Source organism: Madurella fahalii (genome assembly GCF_045866475.1).
Source record: "Madurella fahalii IFM 68171 DNA, scaffold_1, whole genome shotgun sequence".
Taxonomy (NCBI): domain Eukaryota; kingdom Fungi; phylum Ascomycota; class Sordariomycetes; order Sordariales; genus Madurella; species Madurella fahalii.
Window position 1 is genome coordinate 1,570,268 of NW_027263971.1, and position 15,821 is coordinate 1,586,088.

General features: G+C 55.4%; 1 protein-coding gene across 1 annotated transcript; it reads right to left on the reverse strand.

The window, feature by feature from the left end:
- Positions 1-13,777: 13,777 nt before the first annotated feature.
- png1 lies at positions 13,778-15,234 on the reverse strand (the record flags this gene model as incomplete). The annotated part of the gene is made up of 2 exons (XM_071055904.1): positions 13,778-14,642; positions 14,702-15,234. The coding sequence occupies 2 exons, from the start codon at positions 15,232-15,234 to the stop codon at positions 13,778-13,780; spliced, it is 1,398 nt and encodes a 465-aa protein (XP_070912005.1).
- Between the last annotated feature and the right edge of the window lie 587 nt (positions 15,235-15,821).

The window sequence follows — 15,821 nt, forward strand, 5'->3', positions numbered from 1 at the left end:
GTTGCTTGCACGCACACGCACACGCACACACACGACTGCTTCGCTCAATCTGGACAGCTGAGGTCGAGGTCGAGATCCGGGGTCGTGGGGTGTGTTGGGTGAGGAACGCGAGCGAGGTTGAAAGGCGCTCGGAACGAAGGGAGCAAGGCCGGGGAAATGCAGGATTCCTCGTTGTCGAACCGAAGAATGCCTGTGTGGGGGGTAGAGGGTATAAGGTGGCACCGGAGAGCTTCCGAAAGCTAAATAACCACGAGATGTGAGATCTCCCAGTTCATGCCTTTTTTTAAGGTTTTTATTCTTTTCTGCTTGAAAGGTTTCTTTGCACGCACCAGTCCTTGCCGTGTCCTTTTATGGCTGGGTTGAGCTTGTCGGGGGCCCAGAATCTAAATCTCCTCCTTCCCTCCTTCTCTCGGTCCGAGAAAGGGAGTCCACGGGGGGATGTTGGAAGGGACGGTGCGGGAGAGGGAACGACTGGTTGCGGATGGAGGAGAAGGAAAAGGGAAGGGGAGGAGGAGATAGATATTTGTTCAGGTAGGAGGAGGATGGAGAAGGAGGAAAAAGGGAGTGGAAGGGAGAGCAGAGATTGGTTAACGGCCGATTTAAGACAGGGCCCCCAGCTTGCGCGCCGGAGGAGCGCTCAGCACCAAGCACCAAGCAGCTTGCAGCACTGGCCGTGTACTGAGGTACCTGCCCTGGCCCGGTGCAGGACCACAGACGTGCAGGGTCAGCCAGGCCACCCAGGCAGCTCACCAGTATTCCGTACTGCCAAGACGAGCAAGGTCCTGGGCTCCGTTCACTTCTCCTTCTCACCCCCTCCACTCCCCCCCGTTGTGCAAAATAGCAAGGAAGGCCGTCCCAGGTCCAGCCAACAAGAGGCAGGGAGCGACACTGCGAATATCTACTACGTACAGATCATTGAAGCCCCCCAGATGCATTACGTGCTCGACAATGCGTGCTTTCGTGCTGTTGCGAATGAGGCAGCCCCCTGGCCAAGGCACCGTGCCATACCTACGGCCGCGCCCCGCGAGAGGGTGAAGGAATTACATGCCTACATGCACATACGGTATTGTAATGTACAGAGCATGTGCATGACTTGCTATCTTGCCAGGAGACCGTGTGGGTGGGGTGCGGAGGTCGCACTCGTCCAGGCACGGCTAGGAGCCTTGCTCCTGGTGCACTGGAGCTGGTGGTGGGCGACGGTGGACTTGTGTGGACTCGTTGCTCGGTTGGGAATTCAGGCCGGGTGGAGGACGGCAGGGATCTACGGCTGCTTTAGGAGCTCGCACCCCGTCACCCTTTGGTTCAACCACTAAGAGCGGCCGAGATTGAGAACCCGAGGATGCAGCAGCGGGTGGACCACAGGGAAAATTCGTTCAGAGACACGGTACAGAATCCAGACAGAAGAGCACGCACCAACCAGAGCCACGCACCCTGAAAGGGCTTTCGCTATTTCGCGAAATGATGGGTGTCACGATTCAAGCTTGGGCCCGGCGCGATTCTCTCCCAGGTCTTATTGCTAACAGCTGCCGCGTTTCCTCATAATTGCCTTGTTGGGGCGTCAGAAGTGCCCTGCACGTCGGGAGCAGGGCGGCGCGGCGCCTAGCAGGATACCTTAGCTTGCACAGTGGGACTTGTCTGCTGCAGACAATGGTGCAGGGAAACTGGGGTGCTACCTCCAGGCTTCCCGGACGAAACTGCAAGGCCTCCGTAGCTAGGCCCAGTCTTTAAGAGGTGAGCCGCGAACCGTGATCAGCACTTGCAAAAGGAGGGGAGTAAAAAATGGTCTTGCTCTATAACCACCACCAAGGAAAGAAAAAAAAAATAAAAACAAAAACAGCAGAAAAGAAAAAAGGCTCAAGTGTGTTGATAGACGGGAGTAGAAGGGTAGCATTCAAAGCGATCAGGGACCCTGGGAGTTTATCATTTGTTTGTTTGTTGTATCAAATGGCTCCATGAGATCGCCGGGCCTCATCTTTCAGGCCCGCCTCTCTCCAAGTTCTAGGTGGCGCTCACGGCACCATCGAGGCAAGCCTCTCGTCATGGCTTGCTGCTGGGACGCTCATCAATCAACCGAGACAGCCGGGTCGCCGGCCCTGGCCGACAGGGACGGCACTTGTCGAGTTGCGTGGAGAGGCGTGATGGACGACCTGTCGCGAGACCAGGGAGTGGAGGTGGGCATAAGGCCAGCTGCAGGTAATCCGGAATGAATTGGTTTCCTTTTCGGCCGTGCATCGAAGCCCACTTAACAATCCTGTAAACAGGTGCACCAACGCATTGGATCGCGACAGACCAAAACTGGGTTCATCTTTCCCAGGCTTACGTCAATGCCTCCAATTCCCCCTTCAATGGCACCTCTTGCAACAAAGATGCCGCTATCGCGCCGATCTGAAGCATCCAGTAGACTCTAAACTCTGGCGTGCTGGGGACATCCCTAGCCCTCAGGGGCACGAGACACAGCCGCGTGGGCTGCCGTTTGCTTCGGTTCTGGAAGGAGCAATGTGTAGCAATAGAAGCCGAATGCACCGCTCTCGTTTCTCCCGAAACACCAGTCGCAGCCTGCCCTGAGCATGGCTTGCTTCTTTCTTTATCAGCCGCTAATGCGGGCAGCATCGCGTCTTTTTTGATCCTTCTACCAGGACCACCCAATGCACCCTTCAATTCCAAGATTTGTGTTGCTGCGCGTATCATGGATTGCTTGGCGTGTGTTCGCGTTTAATGGACTGCGCCTGGGAGCCAGTAGGATGGGAGCGACGAGCCCCGCCTGAGGAGGCTGGCTGCTGCAGGTCGGACGGGCCAGGGGTCAACGGGACCGGAGACGGGCGGAGGGGTCTCGTCTGCTTCACCTGGCGGAAACCATCTGCAAATGGATTTCCCAATCAGAGCTGCTTTGTATGTCAAAGAAACCAGTTATCCAGGCCACCAGTTCACTGGTTGCAGGCGGGAACCCCGCCAGTAAAAGCTCGACAATGTCAATGCTTGAAGTCTCAGCGACGTCAAGGCTGGCGACAGACCACGAACGGTCCCTTGCGCCACCTAATGCAAATCGGGCAAGCCAAGCGGGCTTGCAGCCAATTAGGGAATCACGACGCGGTTTTGCGCGACTTCAGGAAATCCAATTTAATCATGCGTGTCAATGACGAGCCAGAAAACCCCCTTTGTCCAATCCCAGTGAATCGGCCGGCCGTGTCGACTGCGGGCTTCCAGGTCAAGAAGCGCAACAGACGACAACACGACCAACAATCCAAAAATCCAAAACCTGTCTCTTCCATGTAACCTGAGCCTCCCATCAAGCTAACGCGCCAGACTGATCGCCTTGGCCTGCTCTGCCGTGTCATCATTGCTTCAAGGATGTCCCCGCCGGCCGTCCCAGGTTACGTCGCACTCGGTCTTCCCCCCCCCCTCCGGCGAGGCTGTTGACCGTGATCCAGAGGCTCGGATGCCGCCATTGGATCTCAACTTGACGATAACATGAGTAGGAAGCGGCGGCCGCCTCTCGGTGGCAACTGGTCCAAGAAGTCACACCAGAGCCTCAACACGATATCACAGATTGCCCCATGGTTGTTTTGCTCTGTGCCGTACGGTTTGTTCTACCGAGGGCGGGTATTGAACCACTGCATACAATGGAACACGACGCTTTGATACTGTGATTGACGGGTGGCAGGGTGCTGTGCGTAGCCTTCTTGTGCTACCATCCATCTTTCTTTTCATCAAGCTGGAGCAGGGACTTTACGGGTGTCTAGCATCGGGGTTTATCCGCAAACCGCCCCGGCCCCAACACCCCAACACGGGTGATATTGAAGACATTGTTTTTTTTTTGTCTCGCGGCACGGTTTTCAGGAGGAGGAATGAAAGCACGGCCAGCCGCGTCTTTGATGTTTGGATTGGCAAAGTTGTCAGGTAAATTAATCCAATCCAAGCACGTTGTCGAAATATCCCAGCAACTCGCCTGCTGTCCCGCATGCGGGAAGCTGTCGGCTCTTGCGACTGCAGCCGGGACGAGATTAACTTGTGCAGCTTGGGTAGGTAGTAGCAGTCGACGCCTTGAGCACAACAGTCTGAGACATTCAGTTGATCCGTCCAGTCTAGAGCCCAAGATCCGTCACGGTGTAGGGATCACTTGGATATGTCAGAGCAATTCAAATCATGGCCAACTCGTAGCCGCCCTGCGGTATCAAGTCTCGTGGCTCCGTATAACGTGTCGAGGACCCGTTGTGTTGCTACACCATATTCCCTAGCTATTGATGCCCATCCCGTTTTACGTACCTCTCATGGCTGGCTGAAGGTGCCGAGTGAGCAGATGAGAGGTAAGACCGGTCTCACTGCATAGGTGTATGGGTTAGGTGACTCAGTTGATGTCTGAGACCCTCCGGCAAGGCAGAAGGAGACCTTTCAGAAAACGGCACCAATACTCATGATCATCGCGTTCGCCAGCCGTACTTCCTGCTTTTAGCCGTGCAGGCGTCCGAGGAGGCAGATAGGCACGCCCGGGTGCTTCAGCTGTCAACCGTGCTGCAGCTTTTCCCGGTGCGGATTAACCCCTCACATCCCGGGCCTAGTGGTTGCTGATTGCTGAGGGGAAACAGATAACTGGGAGCCAATGGCCAGTTCCGGACGCGGTTCATATGAAACTGCCTTTTGCCAGCGCACCATGGAGGGTAGCCATCTACTCGGAACCGCCATTGGCGGGACCGCGGCATTGCTCAGCTCAGCTTCCGCCAAAACCAACCGGACGGGTGGCTGGGCGCGAATGAATGTCCCCAGAGTCGAGGGGTAAATGGAGGGGCATCTAATCAGCTGAGTGATCCTCCTTAGTTGCGTCATGGAACACTACGTAGTAGTGGTTTCAAGGCATCCCCGCTGCAAAGAACTTTGCTTGCCTTGCGGCCGGTGTTTTTGAGACCGCATGCTCTAGCTCATGATGAGCAAAGAGGCGGGGCAGCAGAACTCTGCTTTTTTTTTTCTGTTCCCGCTCTGCTTTGATGCTAGCTGATGGAGCAGGTTGCACGGTAAATGACATAGGTCAAGGGTGTTTCCTCTGCAACCAGATGTCGAGAGACGGGAGTCCCCTGGAATGGAAATCGGCGAGTGGCCTAACGATCTTTTACACAGAAACCGCACCGCACAGCTAGAGGGAGTGTTCGGTGCTGCCGAGAGCAGCACGCCAAGCCGACCGTTCAAGCTCCGGCAGGCTACCCTGTCTCCGGCGTTTGCGGACCCGACCTCCCTCTTCTCGGTCTCTTGCATTTTGCGGCGGTGAATGGAAATGCCGATTTTACGTGCTCCATTTGATGCGGTAACGGCGGGTCAATGACCAGAAATCAGGCGGTGAACCTGTCACGAGCCTGGTCCTTGCTGTCGCTTCGCAAGCCCGTTTTGCCTTAGTCCACCTCGCTCCATCGAGCCCCTCAGAGCGCTCCACAAGCCGCACAAACTGCACCAACTGCAGGACGCCAACCAGAGCTTTTGCGGCGAGGCCCGAGACATAAACGGTTCGCCCAGTTCCACAAAGAGCAAAAACCGTTTTTTTTTTTTTTTTTTCGTTTTCTGCTGAGCGCGTGATTGTGAAGAGTCGGTGACGTTCTGAAGTCGGCCCTGATCCGATTCCATCGGTATCCTCTCACGACGGATCCAGAGAGCCGTCAGGGGTGGGCCACCACTTGCACAGTGCCCCTTTCTTGTCTCAACGGGGATATGAGCACGAATACCTACGCAAAAGCCGCCTCAGCAATTCTACACTTTATAACTCGAAATTCTGAGAATGGCAAGCTCGGTCGCCTCGGTGGTTAAGTGGGGTCACGGACCCCTAGCCCGAGGATTGTTGCTTCCAGAACATCCGTCGACGCATCCGTCGACGCATGCTGCAAGAATGCTGCAGTCGATAAGGCTGAGCTAGCAAGGTGCCACACGAGGCTGAGGCAGCAGACTAGAAAAGAGAAAGGTCCGTAGATGTGGCGTCAATGTGGAGATTGCAGCTCCAGCCCATCTCCTGAGATCAAAGCCCCACATGACCACCCTAGCTGCTTCCGGGATGAGCGGATCTTAATAAGCTGCGCTAACATAATAGCGTGGGATCCCCCCGGACAGGGCGAGGCAGAAATGCAACGTCAACCTTCCGTCTAGCGACGAATCGCTCAAATTACTAGCATGCCGCACGATCCTGGTGCCTTATTTTTGGCCAGCCGTCCTGATCTTTCCCGATCCTCTGCGTGTGCGTGTATGCACATGCAGGTGACCTGGATGCGAGGAAATATTCTGTTCGGGGGGCCTAAGGAACACGGAAGGCCAGGCGTTTTTGCTGATTATAGCCGTTCTGGAACTGTCTCGACGCCGCCCGGCGCCAATAGGCATGAGACTACGGCGCCGTGCGACAAGCTAGGCTTAGGATTGATAGTCGTCGATGATTATTACCGGCTTTGCAACCCCGTTTCACCGCCTGTGCTGCGGCTTGGTTCCCGGCTCTCAGGCCAACCAAGAAAAGGTTTTTGAACCTGGGTGAGTTTTACCTGGCCAACAGTGCCGACAAGGACGGGGGCGTTTCGACCCCGTTGCGGATTCCCGGGATCCCTCCTGTACCTATGCGAACGCCACGGTTGCAAGCCCGTCGGAAAGAACTCGGACTGATGCATATTGGAGGCGTCACCTCGTAAAAGGAGGCGATCGCGATACATACCTCGCTGCAAGGCATCTAAACACTTCCCAACGAGACAGAAAGGGTCCTACCTAGACACCCAGCGCATGCTCTCCTGGTGTGGGGTTCTCAGTGCCATCGCAGCGCTCATGCAGCCCAGCATTCCCTGCCGCCGTTGCATCTCCCGCTAGAAGGGACGGCAAGACGAGCCCAAAGCGCTGAACCTCAGCGTGCGAAACCATGGAAAAATACGGCGGACTCACAAGTTGCCGTGCTAAGCCGCCAATGAAGTGCTATCTTGAGGCTTCCATGCCTGTGGGCAGACTACCCCTGGTGCCTGAGTATTCGCTTCCCCGCGACCGCTTTTCTTGGCCGGGAAACATTCTCTTTTTATTTTCTCGGTTGCGGTGGGGAATGTGCCCGGCGCTCGGAAACGGTTTCTCGTCAATCTGGCCATTTCTATGCCTACCGGTGTTTCACCAAAATGAATGGCGCACGATGAGTACTTGCCATCACCGTCACACTGATGAGGCGTCACCCCAGTGTCTGGAACTTTCGGGTTTTTAGGCAATAAGTTACAATTAGTCCCGAGACTCTCGGCGGCGTTGTCCGGTTCCTTATCCCTTCCCCGCTCACAGCCTCCGCCCACAGCCTCCGCCCACTCGCGGAACCCCCCGGAAACCCCCGGTGCCGGCACCGGCGCAGGCCAAAGTCACGGACCCAAAAATGTCCGTAGTAATCGCAGCAGACTTTCCAGAAGCGTTTGCAGACACGGCTTCTCATCTGCACGGTGTTCTTGGGCAACCATGTCGATCATGTTTCTGGGGCACAGGTGTTCCAGTTTTAATTCGATACCCCGGAAACGACTTTGGAAGAGCCGAGCAACGGGAAGAAACAAGCGCTCAGACAGCAAATTCGGCCGATGCGGCCGCTTTCTGTCAAACACTTTCAAAGCAGGGCTCAATTGGCCAATCGACGCGCGATTTAGCCAAAGACGCCCGACATGGGTAACGCGAAGACGCGCCGCGGGCGGTGTTTCTGCACTTACGACGCGCTTCCGACGAAAGGCGGCACCGATGGGATGCGAGTCGTTCCTGGTCCAAGCAGCTCTCGACCGCGACTTGGCGCCCGAGGAGGTTGGGGTTGCAAGGGCGGCACGAGGCAAGATCTCCAACGCCCCGACAAGGACCAGGCTGAATCGGTAAGACCATTCGCCAAGAGAGAGAGAGAGAAAGAGAGAGAGAGTGTGTGTGTGTGTGTGTGATACGAATACCGAGCTTGTTTCTGAGGACTCGTGCTTCATAACCTCACCACCAGCTCAGCCTCGGCTTCCAGCCCTGCCGCGACAATACTTGTACTACACATGCACAACATTCGACTAGCCCCCGTCGCCCCTGGGAATAAAATCGCATCGTTGCATCTGGATCTCGTAGGATTCCCAGCGACGTTGCCCTCGTTGCTACGTATGTGTAGGCAGCTACAGCAGCCACCTTGTTCTTCTGCAATCCTTGTTTCAACTGCGGGGGGCAAATCAGACTGTTTGGTTGATTGAATCCAGATGAAAAGAACTGTCTTCAAGGGCAGGCCGCGATCTGCATACGCCGCAGCCGTACCATCCCAGAGCAAACATTGCAAGTTTCAGCATGTAACGCCATTGGTTGGCCATTGCGGAACGCGCGAGAGACTGGGTATGAGCAAGAGACTCTTAGCAACCAAGGAGGGCCTGCAAAGCTTAGAAGACTGTCAGCCCACGTCTGGGGTTTAAGCGCGAGTCAGCTCTCGCTTCGAGTGAGTCTGCAGAGTCCTCCCGGGAGCAACAACCAACAAGGCCTCCGGTTCCGCAGCCGCTCGGCCCAGATTCTCGGGAATCAAAAGGCCAGCTGCGTGATCGATATAATTGTGAGAGCGTGCAACTCGAGCCAACGAGCCCTGTTGGCATGCGTTGAGAAGTCAAAAGACGACGGGGCGATCAGCCAATGACAGGTCTCTGCGCGCACTTTACGCGTGTTGAAGCAGATCGCGCAGCTGCATTGGCAGGGCGCGGGCGGCCCTGGCACCCTGGACGAGCATCATCATTCGGTGCGACATTCGCCGCTGCGAACGGGGCATGAAATTTCCGTCGAAGCAAGCAAGCAAGCAAGCAAGCAAGCAAGCAAGGGCTGACTGCATCGTCGCTGAGTTGCCTCTTTGATGAAGCTGAACTCACCGAGAGAAAACCAACGCCCGGTTTCCGTCTATATCGCCCAGACGCAGAGGCGGCTCCACCCTTCCTTTCCCCGGGCCAACGTCAACGTCATCTCCGGACGCTCCCCTTTTTCCAGCACGCACAATTCCCCCGACTTGGGCCGGGCCTTTGGCGCCGCCACGCTGCACGGCCTCCCACCGAAGGACTTTTGATTGCAATCCCACCACCGGCCCCGCCCGATCCGGGGAAAGCCCGCCATGGGGGGAAAGGTCCCGCACCGTGTAATCTCGCCTCGAAGCGCGTTGGCCCTCGGCCCCTGTCCCACCCAAGTAGTACCTAGTCTAGTCTGGTCTTGTATTACATGTAAGGACTGGTGGTAGTTTCTTTGATGATGATGCCGTCGACACGCAGATGCAAATAACTCAACCTGTTGGACGATACCATCTCCCTCTCTCTCTCTCCTTTTTGGGGAGGCACATGTCTCACTCAATGAGCTGCGGTATGACAAACAAACTGCAGCCCTGTCTGTGAGGTTCTTTGTGAGAAGCCCAGGAGGCCGAGGCTACTGTTCTTGGCAAATCTCGATGTGATTGCGTGATCTGCGGATTATGGCTTCGTTTGGGTGTTAGCGTCGCCTCCGGCGATTGTCATCCCTGGCTTGGCCTTAGTGAGATAACGGGTTGGTGACTGGAAAGCCGTCGGTGGGATTGTTCGCCATTTGTCGTATCTGCTGAGTTGTGAGGAAAGTGTTGAACTAGAGGCGAAACCAGGCGCTGATTGGTGGCTGACGGAAACCATCGCAGTTGCGGGATCGTGACCAATCCTGCTGCAGACAAAGTCATCGCCATACAGATCACGCCCCTTGTATGCTACCGGGTCGGGTTGACCCTCAGAACTCATCCTATGTGCTCGAGGTCGAGGTAGAAGTCATGTATCATCACTCGTCTCCAACGTGTTCCATGTACAGTACCACCTCCGCAGTCGTTCCTGACAGTATCATGAGGTCTGTCCACATGGGATCCACGGCTACATACGGCTGTCCAGGGCTGTGGCGTGGCCGAGGGGCGCTGCCTACAGGCATTAGCTCCCTCCCACGTCAACGCCCAGCTTCCGCAGCGAAGGATGCGTAGTGAGACTTGGCTTTGTGACCTGTCACTTGAGTACTCTATGTTCAATGTTCAGTGTCACGATTTCCGCCTATATCGGATAGCTCTACGTCTCGATGCCACAGATAAGTTGCCGGAAGGCTTCGGTTGGCTCGCACCAGCAGTGACCTTGTTCTGCAGGGAGAGGACGATTCGCCCAAAGTCAGATATATCCTGCCTGAAACTCCAAGTTTGTTCGTAGCAAGACTTGCCGTAGTTGAAAGTCCAAATGATGCTGTACGTAAGTCGCTACTCCCCTTAAGACACCACGGGGCACTGGGGCAGTGGAAGAGAAAGAGCTTGGAATCTCAATGTCTCTCTTTATCTTGCAGTCTGCGGGAAAATACTACCTAGCCGGGACAGAGGGGGGGTTCTTGGCCATGATGTTGTCATGCCCTGACCGTATCGCCCAGCGCTGGCAATGGCATCTCTACTGGTAACATAATGACGCCCAATTAGATACTATAATGGCCTGAGTAGGTCATGATGGTGTCTAACTGGGCGTCATGATGTCACCAGCATTTCTGAATTGCTAGCGCTGGGCTGTACGGTCTAGTGGGTAAGGACAGATACCCCCCTTCTCCAGCTAGGTATCTAAAGAGTGCCGGACACGTTTCTGTTATCTTACTCACATATATACTGGAAGTAGAGATCACCGAGGGAGAGCAACCTGTTTTGGCTTGGTGTTCCTAGTGGATAGGGCTTTTTCTATCATCGCTACCCAACAAAAGGGCAGTGTTTTACCGTAAGGATCGGTAGTCGACATGTTTGCCCTGCTTTGGCAACAGCTGAAGTAGTGGGACCAAACTGAATGCCACCAAATGAACATGGCATATACATCAGGGTCACATAACGTCCGGTTGGTATTAATAAACTTGAATAGAAAGCCCCATGGCGACATCATCCTTTCCTGATCAGAACCCGGATCTGTAAACCAGGGAGTCGGACGCCATCGTGATGTCTCACTATTGGCATGTACTTGATTCATCGAGTCCAGGCCGAAGAAAGCTCTTCCGTGGTACTCCGGATCTGGTTTTACGGGTCAACACTTCGATCCGCGAGAACATTGCAAGTGGAGTGGAGTTTATATGTACGCACGTAATAATAAGTATCTACAGAAACTACACCGGTCAGCTAACTTGATCCTGGCACAGCTAATTGCTCCCTTAGCTGCTATCTGCTTCCAGCGACGTGTGAGACAATAGCTCAGTATCACAGCAATAACGACCTGGCGGCAAGAGAGAGTACAAATATCGGATAGTCAAGAGTATAACACTACGGAGGCGATGCTGGCCCGCGCCCTGTCAAAGGTGACGGCTAGGGGCCCTCTCCTACACATGTAGTTCTCAAGTCCGAGCCTCTTCTGTGGACTTAATCGTCAACTCACTACGCCTTGGCGTATCTGGTACCACTCTCTGAGCACGCACTGCCAGGCTCCAAGAGTGGCTGTTATAGGGCCACCGGGGCCAGTTACCTTGTAACAACAGGTCCTTCAATGGCGTAATATAATCCCAGTAATATTGTGATCCATTTATTTAAGCAGGGAACGACACAATAAAAGTTCTCTAGATAGTATACAGTGGCATCTGGAGCTGCCTTAGGACACTCTGTCTATCACACCCTCCTCCTGTCGCACTGGCTCATGGATTGGCGTTAGCAATACCGAAATACAGGGGTCCGAGAAACGTACGGCAGCCTACTCATCTGGCTTCTCGGCGATGCGCTCCTTGCTGAAGTGGTTTCTATCATTGCCCTCATGAACTAGTCGTTACCTTGCCCCACGCGACCCTGATATCTCTCAGCCGCGCGCGCCTGCAGCCATCACCCGCTATCACAATGTGTCTTTGGCCTTCCTTCTTGTTTCACACTTTCTCACCGTCTATATGAGCCGTGTACTGCGCTCGTTCCGGCCTATTCACAGCCAGTAAGTCCGCCGTCCGGCCATATGGGGTTCAAATTTCATTTCGGCCGCATCTATTCCCATATGTTGCAATTCATCGGGCCTCGGAGATTGGTTTGGCTCAATACTCGTCATCATGCCTTGTAGAAGTCAAAAGAACTCATCCTCTAATGCTTATACAGCTTATATCTCGTCTCCTGCTCGGAGTGCTGGAATTATCTTCGGCCATCCTTAGTCCCGTCAGTGTGGTTTGGTTAGGTTTGTGGAAGGAGGAGCTTGCAGATGGGATTGGATGTTTTATCCTCTATCCTGGACAAACCAGCATGGCCTGGAGATGTGTTGATGTTGGTGGTAGAAGCCTGGATTACAAACCACTTTGTGTCACACTTGAGCGGGCTACGCCACAGGTGAGGCACCTTGAAGAAAGAGGCATAGCCGCCATGGTTTAGAAAGCAACGGAGGCTGTACCAGCTGCCGGCCGTTCGGCCTGAGATTAGATAGACTCGGGACACTCAAGTCCCCGTGTAAGGCTGGTTATTGGCTAGATCTCACGTACATCTTCATCGAAAGCCTCATCTTTGCGTTGTGCTTGTAATCGGGTCGCCAGCTTGGCTCTAGTTCCATGAATCAGGAGAGTAACTATCAATCACAATCTCCTCAGGTTTATACGTCTGCATTTCGCGGATGGGTTATTAGCGAGGGCCAATCCCGGACGGGATTTGCTGGTCCCTCTTAAATACTGAGCCTTGGCTAAAGGGCGACGCGTATACATCCCCTCTTTTATCATTAGCTCTTTGTTGGCTACTGCTTGATATCACCGGCCATTCTACCACTGTGTAGAGCTGACACACCGGCCTACCTTAATATGGCTACGTAGAGCCACCAGGTGCCGAGTCTCGTCATTCCGTCTTCTCAAGGAGGCCCCTTGAGTGACTGGACGATCTGGATTTTTACGATGCAACATGCGCGACTAACTTAACAGGAGGTTTATTGCGGTGAAGTATTGATTTATAGTACCCAGCTCTCCACAAACGAAGATACATGGATGGACGCCATCATCCTCGATACCAAACAGACCCTCACACCTAGTTTGCATTGTATAGTTGTTTTTATCCAGACAGGCGGTCGTCGCCCGAGTATGAATGCAACCAAGCAACCAACCCAGCCAGGGTACTACTACTATACGTATCATGAGGTATTCTATTCCCCCTTTCTTGACCTCTACGCGCCGCTCCGTCCTCTCGCTGATTCCACCCAGGGTAGGCGGGCACGGGGTACCTTCCATCGGCGTCATGCAACGTGGATCAAATAAAAACCAAAAAAACTTCATGTTCCTTCCCTTTCCTTATTCCATCCTAAAAACGCCCTGGCGACGGGGAGGAGTGGGTATGGACCCGCGCCGTTTTGTTTCCCGCCAAAGCAAACACAACGCAGACATGTTTCTCTCTCCACAGCTGTGCCCAGGATCCTATCCAACCCAAGCGGCGCCGCCTTACTCCAAACGATGATGACGACGAGGAAGATGATGATCAATGATGATTGCAAGAGACAAAGGAGAAGCTGCTCTGTGGCCGGCGAAGATGCGGGTGGGAATACAAGAATATAAGACGAGACGATGAAGATCGCGGGGTGTGGGCGACGGTGGCGGTACCTAACGTCGGCTGCATGTGCCATTAGACAAAAGGGAATTAGAGCGTCGGATCCAAACCCGCGGTAATTCCATAAGCCAGCGGGTATATATATAGCAAGGCAACGGCAGCCGGATGCCAGTTGACCTCACTCAGCAAGAACGAGGTGGCATCCCCGAGGTGAGACGGCCGAACAACGGAGGGTATCATGCGCCTCCAAGGCAGCGAATCCGTAAGTTGGCGACTCGACGCCGCCTAACGAGTCGGGATGGGTCGATTGAGTATGGCAGCTCACGGGAACGGCGGCCCCTGGTTCTGAGGCGGGGGGAACCGCTGGTTCGGTACGCCATTCTCTCCGCGAGCAGCCACCCACTCGGCATTTCCGCTCCGCCGACCACCGAGGTCTGCGGACACGGGAACCTTGGTATCGTCGGCCGACGACGACCCTCCGGGGCTCGAGCCGGCCTCGCCTGTTGCTGGCACGAGTTGGGTCACGGCTTGCGTGATGGACGCGACGACGTAGCTGCGTAGCTCCCGATCTTCCCTCGAGTCCTCCTTCTCAAGCCGGAATCGTGTCTCCTTGTCCATGTTGGCCCGGCGCAGGTGCTTGATTTCCTGCATGATGTACAGCAAAACCTCCTCGGGGCATCTCGAGCGTTCGTTGTAGTACTCCATCTTGCGTACGTAACGCCTAGTGACGTCGGTCGCACCGTCGATGGAGAAGGCGATGCAGTACGACATCTTCTTGCCCCAGCCTTCCGTGTATAGCCGGGGGTTGTCCCAGGCCTCTTCGCACGCGTCAACGTGGATCCATCGCTTCTGGTGCTCCGAGTACACCTCGGTCCAAACGTGGTCTTCGGCGTTCCATACCCAACGCACGCGGCCGCCGACCGCCCGACACAACATGCTGAAGCAGTTCGCCCACTCTCCGCACCGCCCGCGCCGTGTCTGTAGGAGACGCCAGACATCGCCATAGCGGGGAAAGCGCTCGTACGCTCCACAACTGGCGTTGGAACACAGGTAGAGCTCCACGATCAGCGCACCGCACGCTTGCTCGTCTGGTGTCGGCGGCGTCCTGCCTTGCGCAATGGTCGGCGAGAAGCACACGGGGCACGGCGGGTTGTTGACCCATGTAAAGAACGATCTCTTGAACCACCTGTCGTCGGGGCCGGTCAGCGGGGATTCCAATTAGCGGTCCGACTCGAGCCTACATACCTGAGAAGCGCCCGGATGACGCAGTCCTGGTAACCCCATTCCGCTTTGCGCCCATCGCCCATGCTCTCGGCCTGTGCTTGCAGCACCTGGCTCTCCTCTTCGGCCTCGCCGTATATCCTGTCCAGTGGGATAACTTGCAGCGCTTCGTCGAGCAGGCCGGGGTTCTCGTACTTGGTCGGTGTCGCCGATAACGATATTAGCATGCTCCTAAACTTCAAGGACTCGCGGTCGTTGGGTGATGGCGGGGTAGGGATCTTGGGGAGATTCCGAACGGCTGAGTATGATGGCGGTGTTGCGGAAGCGTAGGCGCTGTGAGATGTTCGCGGCCGGTCGGAGCTGGATGCCGATGCGGCTCGTAGGTTGCCCGACGACGCGCTTTCTCGAGGCGAGGGAGAGCCGTGTCGCGATCGAGTTTGCAGTTCGTTTAATCGTTTTGTCCGCAGTAACTGCTCGAATTGAACCCTCAAGTCGCGTGCCCATTCCTCATCGTACGGGTGCGCCTCCCGGGGCGCCTTCCCCCGATTGGTATCCATGGTCCAATCTGCAGACCAAGTCTAATCCCGCAGCGGGAGCCGGTGATAGAAGATGAGGGTTAGTGCTTGTCGCCGCGGGTGGATGGTGCTCCGTGTCGTTGCCTGGAAAGCGAGCGACTATTACTACTTTCAACGGCAGGATCCAATCGGCGCCCGCGTCAGCAGCTCGCAATCGTCGTAGAGTGAAGCCCGCGTTGCCACAGGTGGGATGGCAAATCCTGTGGCGTGTTCGTTTCGTCCGCTGTCGTCGTCACCCTCGACGTCTTCGTGGTCGGGTAGATTCGTCAAGCGGCGCCTAATTGCGAATAGCCTGGCCACGCAACCCGCTCTCTCTCCAACCCACTCAATGGCCGCCCTGGGACGTCGCTGTCGACGGGCAGAGGAGCCACTACCGTACCGTCTGAAAGAGCGGATGCCGGTTCACGATGTCGGGGTCCTGACAACAAGTGGAGGAGTCAAGACCTCGTAGGCTGAGGAAGGGCAGGGTAGAGAAGACAAGCGGAGGTGGGCCGGACAGACAAGGGGGGGGGGGGGGGGGGGGGGGGATAAAGCTGAGAACGGGGTGGGGGGTGTGCAGGGTTTCAGGG